Genomic DNA, 21,398 nt, shown 5'->3' with positions numbered 1-21,398 from the left:
TTAAGCTGTACTGTGTATCGACAAAACGTACACAAGGAAACTACAGACGAAATTCAAAAGCAAATACTTGTAATAATTTGTAATATATATATATATATATATATATTGTTTTTATCTGGTGACCTACCTATCATCGCAAATATTATTATGTTTTTTTTACACTTTATGACGTTTTACTAGTAACACATAAAATAATATGTATAATATATTTATTGTATTTATTAAAATTAAAAACAGTATTTTACCATCCTTTAAATCCTACACAGGATTAGTTTAGGGATGTTTTCTGGTAACCTTATTCAGTATCAGTTTATAAGAATATCTAATAAAATCCGTTACTAACCTAGTTAAAATAAGGTATGGTGTACCCTGACCAGAGACCACACTTGGGGACAATGTAAGCTCTAAAGTAGTTCACGGTTGAATAAATATACACAATATTAAATTGACAAAGGATACAATAAACTGTTATACGTATATAACAGTTTTAAAATATAAGTCAGAACACGTTTGAAATATCAGATTATGTACTTGAAGCAGTTCGTTTTGTGACGTGCACAAGTCGCATGCCATTATTCACATATTAAGTATTATATATTATAATTTAGCAATGTGTTTTATAATGTAAATTAATGGTTTAAAATAATTTTATGATTACATTTTTTTAAATTCTTATTCGAATATAATATAATGGTTTTAATAGTTATAAATAGGTATGAATAATGTAGAATATATTATATTCCTGAGTACAATTTTTAAAGCGTTTGTTCGTTCGACATTAAAAACGTAGATTATGTTTATGGTAAAACATTACTGAAGAAATACTAATGTAAAGTGTAATTAGACATATAAATATCGTAAATAACTTAATCCTAAAGTAACAACATACCTAATACATTAAATTTCGAATAAAATTATGAAAAATCTAAACTTTTATACCTTTTATATCTTGTTCTCGGGTCTAAAATACTAATGTAAATTTTTAAAAGAAAACTAGCTAGACGAGCTAAACATGTAAAATATAAATACGCTAAAAAAAATTGGCACTGCTAATGTAAAAGTTGAAGAATTATTAAGAAATTTATATTAAGAAAGTTATGAAGAAATTATTAAAAATTTAAGTTATAAAGCTCATTTTGGCAAAGGTTACACATAGCTGAATTGCCTCTTTTAGACCCAAGGTACAACAGATACATAATATATATGGTAATTGGTCATAAATTAATATTGATAGCTAAAACAATTAATTTTAGTTATCACATATTTTATGGTTCATTGTTAAATATTATCGTTTTTTAACGCATCTACTTTAAATGGTATACAAATCGTTTTATTTTGCATATTGCAATACAGAGCACAATATCGTATTAGGTACAAAAATGAACAGGTCATTAGACTTATAAGTAATTTGTGTAATATTATTAATTATTGACAGAAGTATTGTTCTAATGAAATCAGAATCTGATATTTATTTTATGTGTTGTAAGTAAAACTATATTATTTTACTGTCGACAAAAGAATATTTGTTAAGAATATTAACATTTTTTAAATATGTTTTTATTTTGCTATTCTTATTCATATTGATACAAAGAAACCCTAGTAAATATATGATAATATGCATTTAAAATGTTTTAACATTTTGTATCAATATTAAAACATTTTTATGCCTTTTACATTTTTTTGACATCCCTGAAATCTTTAAGTATTTAGTTATGATTTAAATTTAAAATTATTGTTAAAAATAAAAATGCATTTCTTCAGTCAAATATGTATAAATATTACTAATTGGTTGGGTAAAAAATATTTGTGTGTGATTTTTTAAAATGAATTTCACATAGTACCCATATATTGACAAATAGTCTGAGCGAAATCATTATTAATATTACTTTGTAAAATGTTGTATACAATACATATATATATATACAAAATTATTTTTTCGGGAAGTTATTAGTCATATAAGAAGTAGTTAAAAATTAAATTGATAGTGAAGTATTATGAAAATGTGTGTTACAAGAATAACAATAAAATGTCGATTGACTAAAATGATTATAAATTACATTTGTTAAGCACTTAAACTAGAAAAAATAGTTGAAATGTTGATTGCGCATATTTTTTAATAAACATCTTGTGACGTATTATTAATGTATACAAATTAATCGTGTAATGATTATTTTTTTAAAACGACATAGGTATTATGTATATTAGTAACATCTTTAATATAATATAATATTTTATAAATACACATAAATTCTAAGAGTTGTGAATTGTCACCATCACAAAATACAAATTATCACTTAAGTTTGAGAAACAATAACTATAAGGTATTCTAAACCTTACATTATATACTAGAGGCAATACATACACTAGCGATACATATGAATTTTTAAGTACTAATCTCTCACTAATAAAGATGGCTATTAACAAAGAAAAAACAAAATATTCTTATAAGTAAATAGTAATAACAAAAAAACAATACAAAATGATAACGAATAAAACAAAATATTTGATCATAAAATATAGTAATAAAATATTATATTATATAACGTTGAGAGAATATGTTCAGTGTAACAAACAAATAATGGTTAGGGCAAATGCCATTAGGGTAAATGTTATAATAGTCATGGCACGCTCTGCTGAGGGCATTTTATGTAAATGTGCAATTAAACGAATAAAACAACAACCGTACCTAATATGTTGTTAGTAATTAAATTATTCATTAAAATATACGAAGTCACATAAATTAAATGAGCGCAGGACGTCCATATTATATCTTTTGTCGACAAAATTAGTTACAAAAAAAAAATACTACCATGATTCTATTGAATTATAGCAGCTGTGTAATACATACCTACACCGGCTATCGAAATGCCCAACGTCCGCATTATTCATAGTTACTTTTAGAATATAATTTCATACTTTGTACAAACGTTAACAACAGCTATATCATGTATAATATAATGCATAATATGATAAGAAATTGATTTTTAAGAAAAATTGAGCGCCAAGTGCCATTATGATGTACGGTTAAATAATTTATTCGAAAAAAATATTCAATCAAAAGCTTTACACGCACACACAAGAAGAACATAATGTAAAGTAATGGATTTAGCGTTTACCATATTATAATGAACAACGAGTAAGCGAGACAGACTACAACAACTGAACAGCCACACTTATTTGATCATAGAAAAGATAAGGACTTAATCAAATATTTTTAGTTTGAGAGTTTTCAAAATTGCCGCGATGGCAGCTGATGTCTAAGTTAAATAATTATGTTACTCAAAAAGAATAGCGAAACGATGCATTAAACAAGGCAATATTGTACAATATTATATTGTTAACCTAACATTTCGGATTCATAAAAAAACTATAGTAATACAATGAAACATAGAGTAAAATAGTGATAGGCGTTTTGAATCGTAATGGAATTAATTCAGAAAAACAGCAGTGATTGACAATGAAAGTTCACAGTGGAAATGTTAAAATGGAAAGAAATTATAACGTGAACGAAATAATAATAAATAAAATATAAAAGCCACAGTTGATAAATGTGCAAAAAAGTGGGATAAGTAAATAATTGTAATTTGTATAATATTATTGTGAAGTATAAAATATGACTTCGAGTGATAGCATTAAAGCGCGTTTAATTGTTCTCTAATCGTTAAAGGTAAAACATACACATATTCTGATTATTTATCGTCAAAAAATTACTTATCTATTTTAATCTTATTAGACAAGTGTATTACGTCGTGACTGATAAAAACTACACTAGTAAATAAGGAAATTCCTACGGAGATAAAATATCGTGTTAGCACTGTAAATGTATCAATGTACGTGTAACTCTTCATAAAACAATTTTTAATATTGTGCTAAAAAACTTAGGAACTATTTTATGGGTAGGTACTATATTATTGTGCTGCTATCTTAACGTCTGTGTACTGTGTACAATGAAAATGAAACCTATTATCTGAATTATCAATTATTGACTACACATAATAATATTACCGCTATAACCAAAAAAACAGTCATAGTCTGTCGCTCAAACTCACAACAAACACTTTGGGATTTGTATAACTTAACTTTTGTTATAATAACGTAATTTTATAATAATATCATCAATGAACACAAACTATAATAATAAAGCATTGTTTTCGAATTCAAATGTCGATTGTTGCTTTGTCCAGCTATTCGTCCAAGCCCTGTGCGTCGTTTTCTGGCTTAATGTTGTGCAGCCAATTGAATATGAACACGTTCCTGTCAAATCGCGAAAACGGTTTTGGCTGATAACGTTTGATGGTATCAGCACAAGCCACTATGTCGCCCTCGTACAGCTTCTTGCCGGATTGTGGAACGCAAAGGTATTTACTTGAACCGCCAGCCGGGGTCTGCTCGTTGCGCTCTGCCATTGGTGTTGGCGTCATCCTGTGCAAGTTGAATTCGCTGTGCGAAAGACGTTCCAACGCCTTGTAAGTGATGACAAGACGGCGTTGGATGTAGCTTTGCCGAACCTGAAACCGACAAACAGTGTCAGACAAACAAGCCCCGTACACACAATAATGTACACTATATTATATCATCTAAAAAGTTCTTTAAGACAGTTTAATCCAGCACTTCTCCACTTGTTCTACCATTCAAGTCATCAATCTTTACACTTGAACAATCTAATATTTTGGGGGAATTTTTATGGTGCCCGGTAATTGGACAAATTAACTGTAACCTCGTCATCCTCATCCTTTCATCGTCCTCCATATTTAAAAATCCCTTACTATGTTATCTAAGATAAGTGGTCTTCTCTTTTACTTCATTTTGCCAATTGATATCGTCAGATGTCTACTTCCATTCCTCAGCACCCTTGATTTTGGAATCTTAATCTCCCTATAAGAATGATTGTTTCATTTTTTTTAAAGCCTGAACGAAGTTAGAAGAATTTGAACTTCCCCAGCCTTCCTTCTAGGTATGCCAAGTTCACAACCCTTACATTTCTCAACTTATTCGTCAATCGTATGCACCCTGCACGAATATGAGATACTTTGCGATTATAATCGTATTATATTTGAATTTACATCCCTTTTAAATAATATAATTACTCTTTTCACCTCTGTTCCCTTTCATGGTATTACTTCTTCCTCTCCTACCGTCCTACTCAAATCAAAAACGTCTACACTAATAATCTCCGTTGTAAACTTTAGTATTTCTACTGGCTATCTATTAATTCAATTATTTAAAACACGATATCTATATTCATTTTTATTCGTCTTTACAAGTCTTACATTGTTCAGTTTCATGTTTTTTTAGATATCAGTTTTAATGTTTACACTTCAGTTATAATAATAAAATTATTTTATCATAATATAAATTGTTGAGCAGTAGTATTTTACAACAAAAGCCATAAAAGAAAAAAAAAGAACAGTACATGATACGAATCATAATATTGAACTTGAACCATTCGAATCAACTTTAACAGCTTTGAGTCATGTGCATTTATTATACGACTGAGTAGCGGTTTGGCTTAAGCGTCCAACTGATCATGTAAAAAATGTCTTAACGTAGCTATTAGTTCAATAGACAAAACCCTAACAGCATGAATTAAATGGGCACCCGAATGTCCCAGTGGTCACCATTTTAGGTAGGTTCCAAACTTGGATGGTCAAAATAGCTCAAAGATCGCCTTAGAATTTCCCAGACAGTCTCTGTCTCGGGAAGTATTTGTATGCTGTCAGTAATCAACAATGCTGACTTTGGCTGGTATTTATCGATGTGATGATAGTTTTGGTTTACCTTTTTATTGACCGATCTGACGAAGTCGTTAGCGCTCAACGTGGACATGGGCGGACAATTGTTCTGAACCGATCCTGAAAAACGATTGGGAGAAGGCAATTGAGACATAGAAGCCATGTCGCCGACCACCACACAAGTTGACAATGACCGTGAAGTGTTGCCAAGCATACGACCACCTGTCGTTGTCATCATCAGTACGTCTGAACCGATACGACCTTTGTTTATTGCCAGCTCAGACGCACAGCGAGCCAACTTGATGTCGTCCAGGTCGTCCGTATTGGGCCAGTAGTCGGCGCTAAGTTTCTCAACATCCGTTATGTCGCTGCTGCTAAAACTCCTCGGAAGTCCCAATGCTGACTGCAAAGCACCGCAACTCTTGATAACGTCCATCTCGTCTTCAAACCAAGCAGCATCGCTAAAGTCTCGTGACAATCTGAAACCGACGGTAAAACGGATATTAATATGCCGGAAGTCCGATGAATTTAATTATCCTCCGGGACAGAAACGGGATCCGACCAAAAAAGCCATAATGTACATAAAATATAAACAAAATACTATTGGGTTTCCCTTTCCCTGGCGGTCTTCCTAGTATTTGTATTTTTAAAACGCAATCAATTTCATACATTTAAATAGTAACCTAAACAATGTTTACCTAAACTCAAATTTAATTACTTCTTAATATTATTATTACTTAGTTAAATAGTCATTAGATATTAAAAATGTTTGGGCAATAACCAGATATGAACAATAATTTCTTTTGAATTTTTTTTATCATACAATTTGCCGAATAATGTTACTTTCCACTATTCATAAATAAACAGTGTAATTAAAAAAAAATTAATTTACCCATCAAATGCTATCATCTTAGGTTGTTATTAATTATTATATTAGAAAGCCTTCGGCTATTTGTTAAATAACCTAGATAAGACATTTTATTTGTAAGATTTGATGTCAAAAGTGGTAGAAAAGACCTATAAATAATTATGATAATTTAGGACCTCGCAATCCGATTCAGCCTAAGGCCGCAATTTGTAGCACGAGCCAGGGTAGTCCCTTCACCCTCAGGAAAATTACTAAAAAATATACATTTTTGTAATTAATATAACCCTTTACAATTCTAAAAACGGTTTTATCGTATGCTATTCTTACCTAATTGATCAATTATTTTTTTCTATTTTATGTTGCTGATATTACTTTCAAAATTATTTTTTCAATATTTTAGCCGTAAGAGTAGTTTCAAGTTGTGTTATTCATATCGAGGTCCATTACCGCAGAAAACGATTTATTATTATTTATTAGTCACTCGTTCATTCCTGGTTAGAATATTGTATTCTAATTTGGGCGAACAATATCGTTGACCAGGGTTCAATGCTAAATGGAGTACAGAACAATTCCTTACTATCGTATAGTTTTGACTAGCTATCATAGTTTAGGCTTTAGGCTGTGCGTTGATTATGAATTAGTCAGTCTTCTTCACAATCAATCACAGTCTGAAATCTATACGGTACAACTCAAACCAAGTACAATATAAATCAATACAGCAAGAACTTGACGAAGGTGAATCAAAGCAATTATTAAAGCGTTTGATGATATCATCACATCAAACGCTTTAAAGCAAATTCGCGAATAGTAGAAATCCAGCACTTTATAAACCAGTACTGTTCCAATCAAGCACAATAAAAAAATATCTAAATGGGGCCAGTATTCTCAGATTCACAAGGAAGCGTAATTTGGATGTGATACATATGATTTTATGTGTTATAACAATTTCTCAAGACCTGTGACCGGTGGGATCCCATGGTATACATTTTGTTATACACTACGTGAAAACCATAAACATTTCACAATAAAAAATAAACATCCAAAACTATTTTTATATCTTTTAAATATGAAATATATTAATATTATAAGAAACAATAATTATGTAAAACAGCTTTCTGTAAAAATAAGCTTATGGTAAAAAATGCTAATGGTTTTGAAAAGAAACACAAATATTTTAGAATCTCTTTAAAGATTATAATAAAATTATGTTTTTCCAGAAAGCACTTTTGTCGAAAGTGGTTTTGCAGTTAATATAAAAAAAAACAAAAACTTATTAAACGTTATCCCAATGGATGAAATTGAATCATGTCATGTTTTTAACGGTTGTCTTCATTGGATTTGAGTTGCAGGCGTTTTTAATATATAGTACTTATTCAAAGAAAGAGACAAATTGAAAATAGAACCAGTGAACCATTGATATTAAAAAAAAAAAAACAATATAAAATCTAAGATACAGTTTTATAGAAAAATTCATTCTATAATAAGTTAGTGAGGTTAAATAACTATGCAAAATAAATAACCCGCAGATCATTTATTAAAAAACAGATGAAAAGCTATACACATAAAACAAACAAACGTGCGATTTTTATATTTTTATTGAATCTAGTTTTAGAAAATAATAAACGGAAGAAAAGGTTATTCGGAGTACGCCAAATCAATAATATCCTTAACCGAATTCCTATAACTCCATCACAACGGGAAGAATGTTGTTAACATTTTTTTATTTTGTAGCCAACACATATTGTTTAAGAGCAGAAATTTAAAGTGAAGTAGGTTTGCATATGTTACAAAATTGAAAATTATTTGATGCAAAAATGAAAAACGTAAATATCACTTAAATTCTGGGTTGAAGGTAATTTTTAGTATAGAAAACCAATTATAAATAACTAAAACAAAAAATTTGATAATATAGTTTTTACTATTTAAAACTTTTTAACGTAAATTATACGACTTCTGATTTGAAAATTAAACATGTACCGAATAAGGTGTGTCTTATTCAAACTAAAAATAAAAGCTTTAGACAATTTTCATGGACTAGGTTTTTATAATGAAAATCCTTATGACAACGGTAAAAAACTTACTATACATCACATTTTCTCAGCAATATAGTTAATTTTTTGTTTAAAAGCGTTACACTTGATAAAAAAACAATTCAGAAAGATTTTAAATTCAAATGTCATCTTAATAAATATCTAGTTCACCTTTAGTATACTCGGTTTGTAATGTGTTTTTTTTCTTGTAATTTTTATTCCATATAGTACAATGTTGTGTATAATATAATATGCAATAAATATTTCTATAAATAATTCCACACCAAACAATGTTTAAAGAAAAACGAACTTTGGTATTTTATATACTATGAAGTCAACAAATGTATAGACATAAATAGTATAGTTTTTGAAATATGATAGGCTTAGTATTATGTTTGGTAAAAACAGATTTTCGGGAAATATGTATTGGAAAAAAATAGAACTACAAAAATATATATTAGTGAATTAGCTTTTTTCAAAATTTTTTTCAATAAGTTGTTCGAAAGAGTAAAGAAAAATTAAAAACAATGTTCGAGACAGATAGGCAACATAAAATACACAAACCCGCGAAACTTTTGGAATATAATATTATTATGAGCTCGACAGGAGCACAAACTAGATAATTTTAGAAACACTTATGATAGTGTACAAGCGACGTGACTGCGCCTTTAGAAAGTCAATAAGACAGTAATACAGTACACACAGTCTAGCATACATCAGTGTGCATACATAATATTTCAATGTTGACAGTGTCTCAATTAACAAGTGTAAATAACTAATTAATGTAATACATTTTTGGTTAACCCTTTTGACAGTCAAATCAGAAACACCGTTATCGTCGTCGTAGCCTTAGAGAATGTTTGGAGATACAATGTAGCCAACATTCACGTATAATGGGGTTCCTGACTTGAAAGGCTACCCAGAAGTTTAAAGGTACAGCACAATACAATTGCCCGTATTATGATTAGTGTAGCGATCACGTGCCTGTGAGCAAACCTACAAAAATTGTTTTAGTATTTTAAACAAGAAAGCCTTTTGTTTGATGGCCAAAGACAGGGCAAGTTGCGTAAGCAATTTAAATGATTGAGGAAAATGTTTGCAGTTTTTTTTCTTTTTCTTTTCGATTTGACATTTTTGTCAATGTCATAATATATTTACCTTTGTTTTTTTATATACTAATTTTCAGATCTCTATCGACTTTAAAAACTTATACGGCAATGTATAGCTGTTTATTTAATTCACTTTTTTAATTCATAACAATGCGCGTTGGCTGATCGAATACCAATTTTGAGTAATTATTACTTGGCGAAACAACCCTGTATATATATATGTAACGTTACACGCTGTTTTTGGTTTATTCAAAAACAACTCCACTCGAATCCACTCGTGTCGTTTAGACTGGCACGTGATTAATAATGATACATAATGGGAATGGCATTTGTCGTGCCGAATTGATTTATTTTTAGGGAATAGTTGGTTTATATTTAATGTGTTTCTCGTACGCATTCGAGCCAATAATTACATACAATCCGAGTCGGTATGACGTGTGTACGTCGTCGTACAGACATTTAGTCGACTGGAAGCCCTACAAAGGCGCGGCGGTTACTTATTATGCAAGTGCCCAAGATGACAAAACAGTACATTATTGTACAGCATTCGAAACGAGAACGACTTATGTACATGGCGCACACCGCGTAAACATGTTGGCTGTATAATAAAATATAAAAAGTAAGAAGAAAAAAAAAATTCCCAGAAAAAGATGTAATAAAATGAAAATATTCGAGTTGTAGAAGGTAAAAATATAATATAAAATGCCAACATATATAAGTGTAATAATATTCCGGTCCGATACATTTTTCCCTACATTTCCATTTTTAATATTCTTTTGCTTTTTTATATTACTCCGTGTAACAAAAAAAAAAAAAATGTCGCCTTATATTGCCTTTTCTATGAAATTTGTATTACAAAATACTTATATTTTTTGAGACAGCACTTTAGTAATGGAAACCCGTCTTAAGTGAAATCCATTTTACATCTCCATTATTCGCAGGAAGTCAGCATTATTGCGTTGATCAAAACGTACAAAGAAAAGGGCGACGCTTAAGTTTAATAAGCCATTTAAAGTACTCGGTAAACTTTATTGCATTACGTTTGGAACTGAACAAAATATATCGTTTTAATTGTATTTTAGCTTCGATGCGAGCCGAGTCTTCTTTTTCAAGTATTAAATCAACGAAAATGCGCCGAACGACAAAATGATATTATTTTCTTAGTATCACAACACAAACGGAATTAAATAACAATTAAATACTTTCCAGTGTAAATATACTGATTTATTAGTATCGGATTTTCGGTCGAAAAGCTTTATTACTGTTTCTCATCGTTAAATCGAATTATTAGAGTTAGACCAAAGTTCAACTCTCTTTTTGCTGGTGAATTTTTTCGATAATGCACTACATGTAAACCATTACATTTCAAGACTTAAGTCATAACCAATATCATTGAGTGTATATTGTACCCAATGCCAATATAATATGATAGGCTATTTGCGGTGTATCGATGTAATCACTTGGCAACGGAGTTCGTTTGAAGGAAAAAGACCGGCTTAAGATGGACCATTGTTAACAAGAAAAAAGGCGATAAAACGCTAAATCAGCAGTAAAATGAATTTCGTTGCGTTTATCCTACCTTTTTGAGAGTTTTCAGATGAATGATCCATTCGGTAGGATTTCAAATTTTATACTCTGGCGGTAAAGTAGAATATAGATTAATATGCCTTTCCTAGAAGTCGTGTGGATTCGGGTTGAGAATGAATGATTGGATTTTTGGGCGACTTGCAAAAAAACTATTTAAACTAAGTACTAACACGATTTGAATAAGGTCCAGCTATAAAAGGAACATTGGACATAAATTTCCGAATAAACATAAAAGAAAAAAAATGATTAAATTAATAAATTAAACTAATAAATTTCACGACCCAAGTATAAACCTTTTGGATAGTAAAAAAATGAACGATCGGTTTAATTCGGAAAACTAAATAAAAAAACAAGATTCGGATATGGTTTTAAAGACTATTTGAATATTTTACGGCTATGATAAAATATTATGTTGGTTAACAAAAAATATAGTACCTATATTTCCTAATGTATTTTGCAGTGTTCAACTTTTCATCGTTAAAAAAAAATTACCCAATTTAAATGTTTCTACTTTTTTTAGGATTAGCTAAAAACAAATATTTATCAATCGATAGTTTTCAAAATGTCAAACGTAGATGTTGTGGCTTCGGAATATGGAAACGGTAATGTTCTGAAACATATGTCGATGGCTTAGTGCACACTTGTTTTAAGTCCACTTTTCTCCAAAATACACTTTTTAATAGCAATAGATAGAAAATTGAATGTGCTTTATTTTTTATTAAAGTTCTTTTAATTTAAAATTTATATTTGTTTTGGTATTTACATTTACAATGAAAACTTTTTAGTGCAATCTAGTAACGGTAAATAATTGAATTCGCCTTCCTGAACAATTCTAATATTGTGACTTATGTTTAGCCGTATACTAGTCTTCCCCTTTTAAAATTAAATTTAGCCAGCCATATAGTAGGGATTTGGGATTTTATAAGTCACGCCTTGGGGATTTCTCGTAGCTCGCGGGGGAGGGTTTTTTTCGTGCCATGCCAAAGTTTATAGTTAAGTAATTTAACGCTCAATCAAGTAACCGCTTGTTTATTTTCTTGACGTCCACGATCGTTGCACGTTTTGGCTAAATTCGATATCGCCTAAACGTGGCAGCTTGTTTATTTGTAAACACCCGCGAGTACCCGATTATTGAAAACCTCTTTAAAGGTATTTATTTGATTTTCCAGTCGGTTGGGTTCGGTCCACTTGTACACGACCTGGCGCAATCATTTTGCGCGCCTTTAAACAGTGCGTCCCTACCCGAGGGCTATGGGGTTCGAGAGCGCATTACTGGGGTATAATAAATAATTGCTTTTTACCTAACGAAGAGAAAAACGTCCACGTCAACATTGTATAACCCGCCGGCGCTGCAATGCCATCCCTTTCTTGTGTACCCGAACAAAAGCCCGCATTTCGTTACCGGGAATCATTATTTTAGAATATTATACCTACCCGTAGGTACAGGATGAACAGAATTTCACGTTACAGCAGATAACAATAGTGTATTGAAAGGTGTATCTGATGTACAAGCATAATGCCACGTGAGAGAAAAAACAACGGCTTAAACGGAAACATTTACATTTTTTTACTACCGGCAAAAGTTACGAAATAACTATTCACTATTCCAGAAATATCGGCGTTTGAAGTAATTAATAATTTGGTTAAAGTTGAACGATCCACGGGCATTCAAAGTATTATATTGATACGGGTTTAGAGATTTATTTAACTTTCGATTCAGTCAAAGACAGAAGTGGGAGTTAACCGACACTCGTATGTTGAATATATAATTTGAGGTAGGTTTAGCATAAGATTTATTATTTGGGCATAGCCTTTAGAGAAAGAGAGAGCTAATTTTATTAACCGGCAAATGGTTTTAAAAACATCATACAAGTTTTATAATAATACTGTTTAGACGATGAAACTATACTATCTATGTGAAAAGAATACATTTTTATAAAATCGATAATAAACAATTTATAAAGTAGCTAAAACGTAAGAATTACAAAATTTGATTGTTTACAAGAACAAAATATTTTTAATATTATAAAGCCTTAGGATTAATTTAATCATTTTTTTTAATGTGGTTTTGTTTAGTATGTACTTTTAAAAATTGGGACAGTCGAAAGTTTAACAAATTTTCAAAATCGTAACACGTTGTAATTCCATCAAAGTTACACTTAATTTCAAAACTTAAATTTAATAATTAGAAAACAAAAATTGTAAATTACGAATCGTAATTGTACCGTGTAAACAAATTTGAACATGTATTTACTAGGTAACAGTTTTTGTCTAACTTGCCTAATATTTTATAAAACATCTGTAGTAAAAAATAATATTTGGATCACCCTGTACAGGGTACACTTCCCATCAAACAAACCTTCGGGATCATAAAAGTAATACAGAACATGCCGTTCGCAAATATTGTCTACGGGCGGTAACTTAATTTCAGTGCTAGGTTTAGGCGTGCGGGTGGATTGTGTACAATGTACAGGGAAAACACAACAGCGACTTTTAACCTCCTGGATGCCAATATCCATTACAAAGGATCTTTTCCGAAACGCCAACAGTGCGAGCGTGCAGGTTTTAATTTTTGTTACCCACCCAAATTGCATTAAATCCGGCATTTTATCTTGCTCTCACCCCACAGCAAGTGCCTGGTTATATTGTGTTCTACCAATTTTATCATAATGCGCCTCAAGGTTTTTTTCAAAATGGGCAAAAAAAAAATCAATATTTCCATATTGTCAGCAAAAACAAACTGTACTTCCTAGTGGCGTTATTTACAAGAGGTGATCAGGGTCATAAATGTCCCCCCTCCACCCAGGTTTTATTTGTTGTATAATAAATTACCTATTAAATGTGATAATTTAATATGTAAGTTGCAAAGTTCTGGAAGAAATATCACAAAAAAAATAATATTTTAAAATATTACATTATATGATGAATAAAACACGTCAGACAAATCTATACTTCAATAGTATTATTTTATCTGACAAAGATGTTTTGATGGAAGTCAACTCTTGAAAATTTACTCATGTTTTTAATACGAAAACAACAAATTAAAATATAATTAAACAGTGTCTTGCAAAATACACGGTACACATTTTTTGGTCCAGCCATAAATGCAAGCCTTTTTTGTGTTTTAAGGGTTTATTTAAATATGTTATTATTTTATAATATATATCCCACAAGTGTTGCACAAGTTTTTTTCTAGAACACAAGCCTATACAAAGGGGAAAGAGACAACATTTATATTTTCTTTTTTGTACATCAAGCCCCAGAAAAAAATTGTTCTGTTACTCCCGAGTGGATCAAGTGTCGATCCAGGGCGTCGGACTTATAAATCAACGAAAGTCTGTTTCTGAACGTCTTAGCGGGATCTCTGCGGTTGTTGACATATCAGCTCCTATTGTGGCTGCCGTCACTGCCAGAGATATGTCAACGCGGAGATGTATTTAAGGAAAACATTTCGAAAATATACCTAAGGAGTGGTTATTTTATTATTATTCGTATAACGTGTTTTCTATAGATGTCCAACATAAAAAAAAATATCTATATTTTTACCTGTCATATTTTCAAAAAGAACTTGATTTCGAGTGAAAAAAAAACGCATTGGGTTTCCTCGAAACTCAGCGTTACGCAAAAGGGTCTTCCGGCAACTGTAAAGCTGTCGAGGAACATTCGGCTGGTCTAAGAAGGAGGAAAATAAATAAATAATAAATCTTCATGGCGTTTTTCTCGGTACATAAGAGGCATTTCTCCTTCGTGGAGAAATATATGAGAAACGTGCTGAAGGCAAAAACTGTTTTTAATAATAAAATAACGCAGTTCAAAATCTTGGGATATATCATTAAACTCTGCGCGTTAGCAATGGTGGGCTATTTAGTGGTACGTTTCTGTAATATGTAAAATATATAAAGCTCGACATTTTTTGTTAAGGTTTTTCCACCAAAAAAACAGTTTAAGCACGTTGAAACGCGTAAGTATGTATGTAATAACGTGCTCGGTGTCGAGCGAGACAGATGGAAATAAATTATCCAAATGAAAATGCGTTTTTCTGTGTACTTCTAGAAATTAATAATATCATTATTTTTAACACACAGCAATAGTACAACAATTACCAGTCTGCGAATTTTTGGTTGACAAATAAATAAAATCACTTTTTATTTAACCCGGTTTGTATTAGAACCACAAAATAGATTAATAAAATAGAATGGCCACTTCGAATCTAAACAAAAACTTGGCGGCCAACTTCTAGTTTCTTTTATACACGTGCCATAATAATTATGTATGGATATAAAAGTATTTTATATTAGTGATAAGTATCTTAGCAGTGTAATTTTGTTTCCATCTGAACTATTGCCATTAACACCACTAAGTTTATCCTAAGTAAATTGTTTAACTATTTTAATGTTGTACTTGAAGAATGCAAATTTTTATCTATAGGTATCTAGCAGTTAAAAAAAAATGAATTAATCTTAGCTATTGTACATAATATATTATTATTGGGCGTATTGTACGATTCAGTCAAGTGTTTGAATGACAATTTCTTCTTATTACTCTATTGTCGTGCAATATTCTACTTGAGACGACTCACTTGTGTGTTTTTGACGAATTCGTTATGGGGTTTTCACTGACGTGTTATTCTGCGAAAGTCTGGCGTTGAATAAAATATAATAAGTAAACAAACCAAAAAAAAAAAGAACTTTTTTATCAATTATTTAAAGTAGTCTAAAAAAGCAGGCGGGCCACGCGACGGTAGAGTGGAAATTCACAGCCGGATTCTAAAATTGAATGAATGAATAAAATATTATGATATGAAAGGGACTGGGGCAAGTCCGTAGTTGTGTGCGACAAAGGTTTGACAAGTTTAGTTGAACGCATCATCGCCAAAACAGAGAAAGGGGGGACATTTTACTTTGATGTACGGCACCGGGTAAATTTATTCCAGAGCTTTGCATAAGCGAAACGGTCGCACGGGAGCAGTTAACGCCTTTTAGAGTGCATTAAACTTGATGAGGGTATTAAGTGAGTTTGGACCTTTCGCAATCCTCCCGAGACCGGTTAGAAGGCATAATATTATTAGCACCTGGCCACGGTCTGCCACCAAGTAAAAAAAAAAAAATTCATCCCAACAAACAATGTTGTTAGTTTGGTATAGACGTCGATCGGCCGTTGTTAATTAGTCCGCTGGGAAATCGATAAACTCCACCGCTCTGGCCAAACTTAGACCATAATAACATTGCTATTCTGCACAATGATGTATAGACCCAAGTTAAGTAATCTGGCATTTGGTCGAAATCAACTTGATAAAGTAGGTCGTCTCGTCGAATACAGTTATACATATTATTGTTTATTGCTCCAAAACTGCACGCCGAATTGTTCAACAACTACAACTGTAATAATTATCATAAACTTTGTCATAATATTTTGACGGCGTTCGAAAGTTATTAATATTATTGTCGATCTTCTGGTAGAAAATTGTTGTGTACTTAATTGTCTCGCTCCGCAGTGGTGAATTTATATCGAGACGTGACAATTGATAGTATCCGTTACTTTTATTATTATCTTGTCTACTTGTTTTTCTGAAGAACAAGAAAATAATTTTAATTTTCGGTTACCCTCAATGTCAACATGGCTTGCGTTTGAAACGTGATCTTGCTTGAAACAAAATAATTGTATATTACTGTTACAAAACAAACACATTCTTTGCTATAAATCGAATATGAATTTTGACGAACTACTTTTATTGCTTTAGGATTTACAGTTATGATTGGATGTATAAATAGCTTTATGTCGAACTTCTTTAACGACCACAGTTTTGTGAACTTTTGGCCACTATCAGCGAGGAAGCTAAAATAAACATGTGTACATTAAACTTATAACAATATAAACAACAAGAAGACTAATTATTAAAAAAAAATAAGTAAAATAAGGCACATACGACACAATTGTATATCTTAATGTCTAAAATAAGGCGTGAATAGCTGCATATAATTATGGTTTATTGCCTAAACTATAAGCATGAAGTTTCAAATATTTAAAAAAAAAACAATATAACAATTATATAATTTTATGTTTAAGCGTGTAAGTGTAATTTTACCGACAGCTCAGGTATGTTCTTTGGATATAACTTAGTATATGTAAGAGCTTTTGTCTATACTATTTAAGTAAAAGTTGTTAAGAATTTCAAACACGTACCAAGCAAACTATAAGTTAAGATTAGTTTTTTTTAACTTTAATAATTGGAAGACACGATGTTTGGGTCAGCTTTCAAAACTTTTATTGGTTCTATATGATGAAATGGTTACAACTTTGTTTTGTTTTAGTCACGTTATTTAAGTCATCGACAAAATAATGTTGAACTCTACTAGCTGTGTTTACGCTTTGTTTTACTGATAGAACTATAGAAGTAGAATTTCTTTTTCGGATGTCCTACATGGGATACCCTACATGGGTTCATATTTTAATTGTTGAGTACTTTATCAACAAATTAATGTTTGCTTCGAATAATTTGATGCTAAAACAAACATCTCATTTGAATAATATACATTGTATCCTGTTTGCTATAGAGGAAAAATAATATTATATTTATCAAATTAATACAAGACAAGTGATCTAGAATATTATTGCATATAATAATAATATATTTTGTTGACTATTTGACAAGTCTTTTCATAGCTGACACAATACTGATTAGGTATGATAATAATTATGGTCAAAACCGACCGCCAACATATTGATTCAATGTGGTCCGTCCAAATTTCAATATCCACCATTGAACACAAAAATATATACAATATATTTAAATAGTGTTAATCCACGACTGTGTGACCGATTGTTGGCAATTATCGGTTAAAACTTCAAATTTGCCATCTAATGAAAACGGTTGAAGCCTCTGTTTATATTTGCTAAGCTGTTCGGGTGTAATCGCTTTTAGATTAGTATTTAAATACACAAATAATGAAAATCATACGCACACGACATAATCTCTCATATTATAACGACTTAATAAACGATTTTCGACCCTTTTGTGAATATTGACAGTTAACTCGTTCGTTAAACTGATAATAATATTATAATACCTATCATATTTAAACACACCAAACTATATGGTGTAATATTGTTATTTTAATATTGCAACAATAGAATAATAACTAATGTAATTGAGGCGAGTAAAAATTAAATAATCATTAGTTGCAATTGACAGCTGTATAAGGTTTTAATTGAAAGCAAATACATAAAAATTTCAATATGAAATAACAACTGCCTAAAACAATATTATAATTAGTTAACTATACTTCACATATACGTTAGTTGAACAAAATATGTATACCTTTAAAAACATTTAAGACATAATATTATGTAACTCGACGGTTAGAAATCTGGTAAACGTTTACTTTAACTGGTCAACAGAGTTGAATTAATATCAATGTGAACCTATGAACCCGTGCGGTTTTGATTGTTTGTTTGAAATAAAGTCAAAGAACTAAGGCAACATTTTTTAGATAAACCCGACGTTCAATTATAATAACACGAATCATTTTTTTACAAATAAAACAACAATGCGATGCGACGATAATAATATTACATGGGTATAGCTGTTGTGAGGTAAAGGAAAAGAAGGTTCTCCACACAGCACACAAACTTGCGGCAAAAGGAGGCATCCATCAATCACAATATTACAAATAAAATGTCAAAACTAATGTATCGGACATCGTTTTGACATGTAAAGCGGTTGTAGAGCATATAATATTATGTCTAAAATATTTATCCTCTTTTAACCTCTTTTGTTAAAGGAATTCTGACAAAGTAAATGTTTAACGTATCTTACGCACTAGGAAAACGAAAATTTTATATTATTATTGTTGTTAGTCAATCGTAGATGAATTTCCACACAATATTTATCTGTTTTTCAAAGTATTGCAATATATTGTTATGTAAAAAGCATCGACGTTCACAAATATGTGAACGTGTTAACCGGCTGGTTCTACACTTTTGTCGAATTTAAATATTTTCATTGGCCGAGCACGTTTCAAATTGACTTTATTAATTATTGTAGTATTAATATAATTACCCTCGGAGCCAACTTGGAAAATATATAGAAGCTAAATACTGAAATAATTGTTGATTCGTCAATATTTGACTGTAGAGGGAAGTTTGGTAATTTCTCAAGTAAGTGTTTTTTTAAGAAAATATAAATATATTAATGTTTTAACGATTGAAATTCTTAGGCCTCGATCGTTTTGCATTAATTTACAACAATTAATTAGGACAAGGCAATAACGCGTTTATATTGTCAATTTATTGCGTTAAGAGAACGTTTTATAATTCTTCGCCTAAAAAGTTTTTTGCTCTGAATCCACTCTTAAATTAGTTATCATCGATCAGCGTTGTTACAATAAAAGTTATAATGTAATGGCAATTTCGATAATCAAAGTACCGAAATGAGTTACATAAAACTTTCTAATTGCCAACACAATAAAAGGGTGGTAAAACGTATAATTGTATTTGAACTTCCAAACTCTAATTACTGCGTTATTACTATGGCCATCATGAATTTAAATAAATCTAGCTTGTTTTTTTTCAATGCCCCGGTACATTTAATTACACCGAATGAATAATTTAACCCAAAATCAATATATATAAACTAAAATGCTATTATATTATCATAGCGATCGTAAAATGTATTAATTAAAGGCTTTATAAATTATTATGCAGTGAAATTCACATAATGGTACTCTAATCAACGGAGTATTAATTTATACTTATACCATTTTGAGAAAACCGTTCACCGATTTTTTTTTAAATTAGTAACACCAACAATTAAATAACAAAGGCATATTGAACATTTTTAGGAACGGTATTTGAAAATTCATAATGTCATGTTATTATAAATTATGTATTTAATAATATTCTAAGTTCTCTAACGGTAAAATTATAAACTAACGGCTTCCAATATTTATACACAATGTGTAAGAGGCCGTACTTAAGTGTCTTTTATTTATATTTTTGCCTCTTATCTTCTAAATTATTTCGTGATTCACATCTTAATCATACATTACGCCTCATCAATGAGGATCAGTCATTACATTTTTCTTAAATTGGTTCTGCACTAATTTTTCTATATATTTTTTTAGCGTAATAACTAATAAGTTACTTTAATGATTATTATTATGCATACAACTAAATAATGTAATATAACTACTATATTATATTTTATTAAGTAGGGGGTTGTCCGTTTTTGGCAAGTAGATAAATAAATAACTCCATTTCCGAAAAAGTGCATTTATATTACATATTTTGTGCACTAAACCATCGATATATAGTATATACAATATTATAATACTAAGTACTAAAGTAATAGAAAATATTTTCTTTTTTTTAATAACGAACATGATTGAAAGTATATTAATTTATACTACTCGTTTTATTTTTTAAACATTATTAAATTAACGGTCGTTTCGCTTTTCAAAGATTGAGTTAGTAAATTTTGAATATTTTTTTTTTTTAAAAATACACACTGTGTACTTTTGAATTATCATGCTTACCTTTTGGCGTACATTCTCATGTTGTCCGGATTGGGGCTAGACCCCCGTCCCACGTTGGCACCCAAGGAACCCGGCACCTGCGACAGGTCATTGTCACGTGACGGCGACCGTGTCATGCTGCAGCACCCAGGGGCCACGATGATCGGCACAGTGGGTGCACCGATTTTCTGCTCCTGCGGCTGCTGCTGTTGGATGGAGTCGGCCGACATGTCGGCGGACCCGGCACATTGACCGCGATCGGTGATCGACATGCCGTCGACGAGATACACACTTGTGGCACCTCCAGCCGGCGCCGCGCTTACAACGAGATTGAGTCGGCCGAGGCAACGGCGGTCCGTTGCTGGACAGGAAGGGCGCCAATCGATATGTCACGTCGTCGCTAGGACCGCTCGCCGTTGTCGCCGCCCAGTGCTGCCACTTTGGACGGCGCTGATGACCGACCGGCCGGCCAATTTATTACCGTACACAATGCGCCTGTATTTGCAAAACGCAAACGTCTCGTGCATCGGTGCAACATTATTGTACATCAATCCCGCCGG

At 31.2% G+C, this 21,398-nt stretch overlaps 1 protein-coding gene across 1 annotated transcript; it reads right to left on the bottom strand.

The window, feature by feature from the left end:
- Positions 1-2,237: 2,237 nt before the first annotated feature.
- LOC126844464 (uncharacterized) lies at positions 2,238-21,106 on the bottom strand. Its single transcript, XM_050582677.1, has 3 exons — positions 20,860-21,106; positions 5,779-6,211; positions 2,238-4,508 (listed from the first exon to the last, which is right to left on the bottom strand). Exons 1-3 carry the CDS (start codon positions 21,066-21,068, stop codon positions 4,185-4,187), a joined length of 966 nt encoding a protein of 321 aa, XP_050438634.1. The 5' UTR covers positions 21,069-21,106; the 3' UTR covers positions 2,238-4,184.
- Positions 21,107-21,398: the final 292 nt, after the last annotated feature.

This window comes from Adelges cooleyi, unplaced genomic scaffold (genome assembly GCF_023614345.1).
Source record: "Adelges cooleyi isolate 19-005CV unplaced genomic scaffold, UGA_ACOO_1.1 ACOO_flye_CR_arks_rails_tigmint_CR_PRNA_651, whole genome shotgun sequence".
NCBI lineage: Eukaryota > Metazoa > Arthropoda > Insecta > Hemiptera > Adelgidae > Adelges > Adelges cooleyi.
Note: the sequence above shows the minus strand (reverse complement) of the source record. Positions and strands in the feature narration are given on the sequence as shown.

Coding starts and splice junctions, on each gene's coding strand:
- LOC126844464 (XM_050582677.1), bottom strand. CDS start 21,068: ATGTCGGCCGACTCCATCCAACAGCAGCAGCCGCAGGAGCAGAAAATC. Junction 6,212..20,859: donor ATGAGAATGTACGCCAAAAG/GTAAGCATGATA, acceptor CGTCGGTTTCAG/ATTGTCACGAGACTTTAGCG. Junction 4,509..5,778: donor TCAGATCGGTCAATAAAAAG/GTAAACCAAAAC, acceptor TGTCGGTTTCAG/GTTCGGCAAAGCTACATCCA.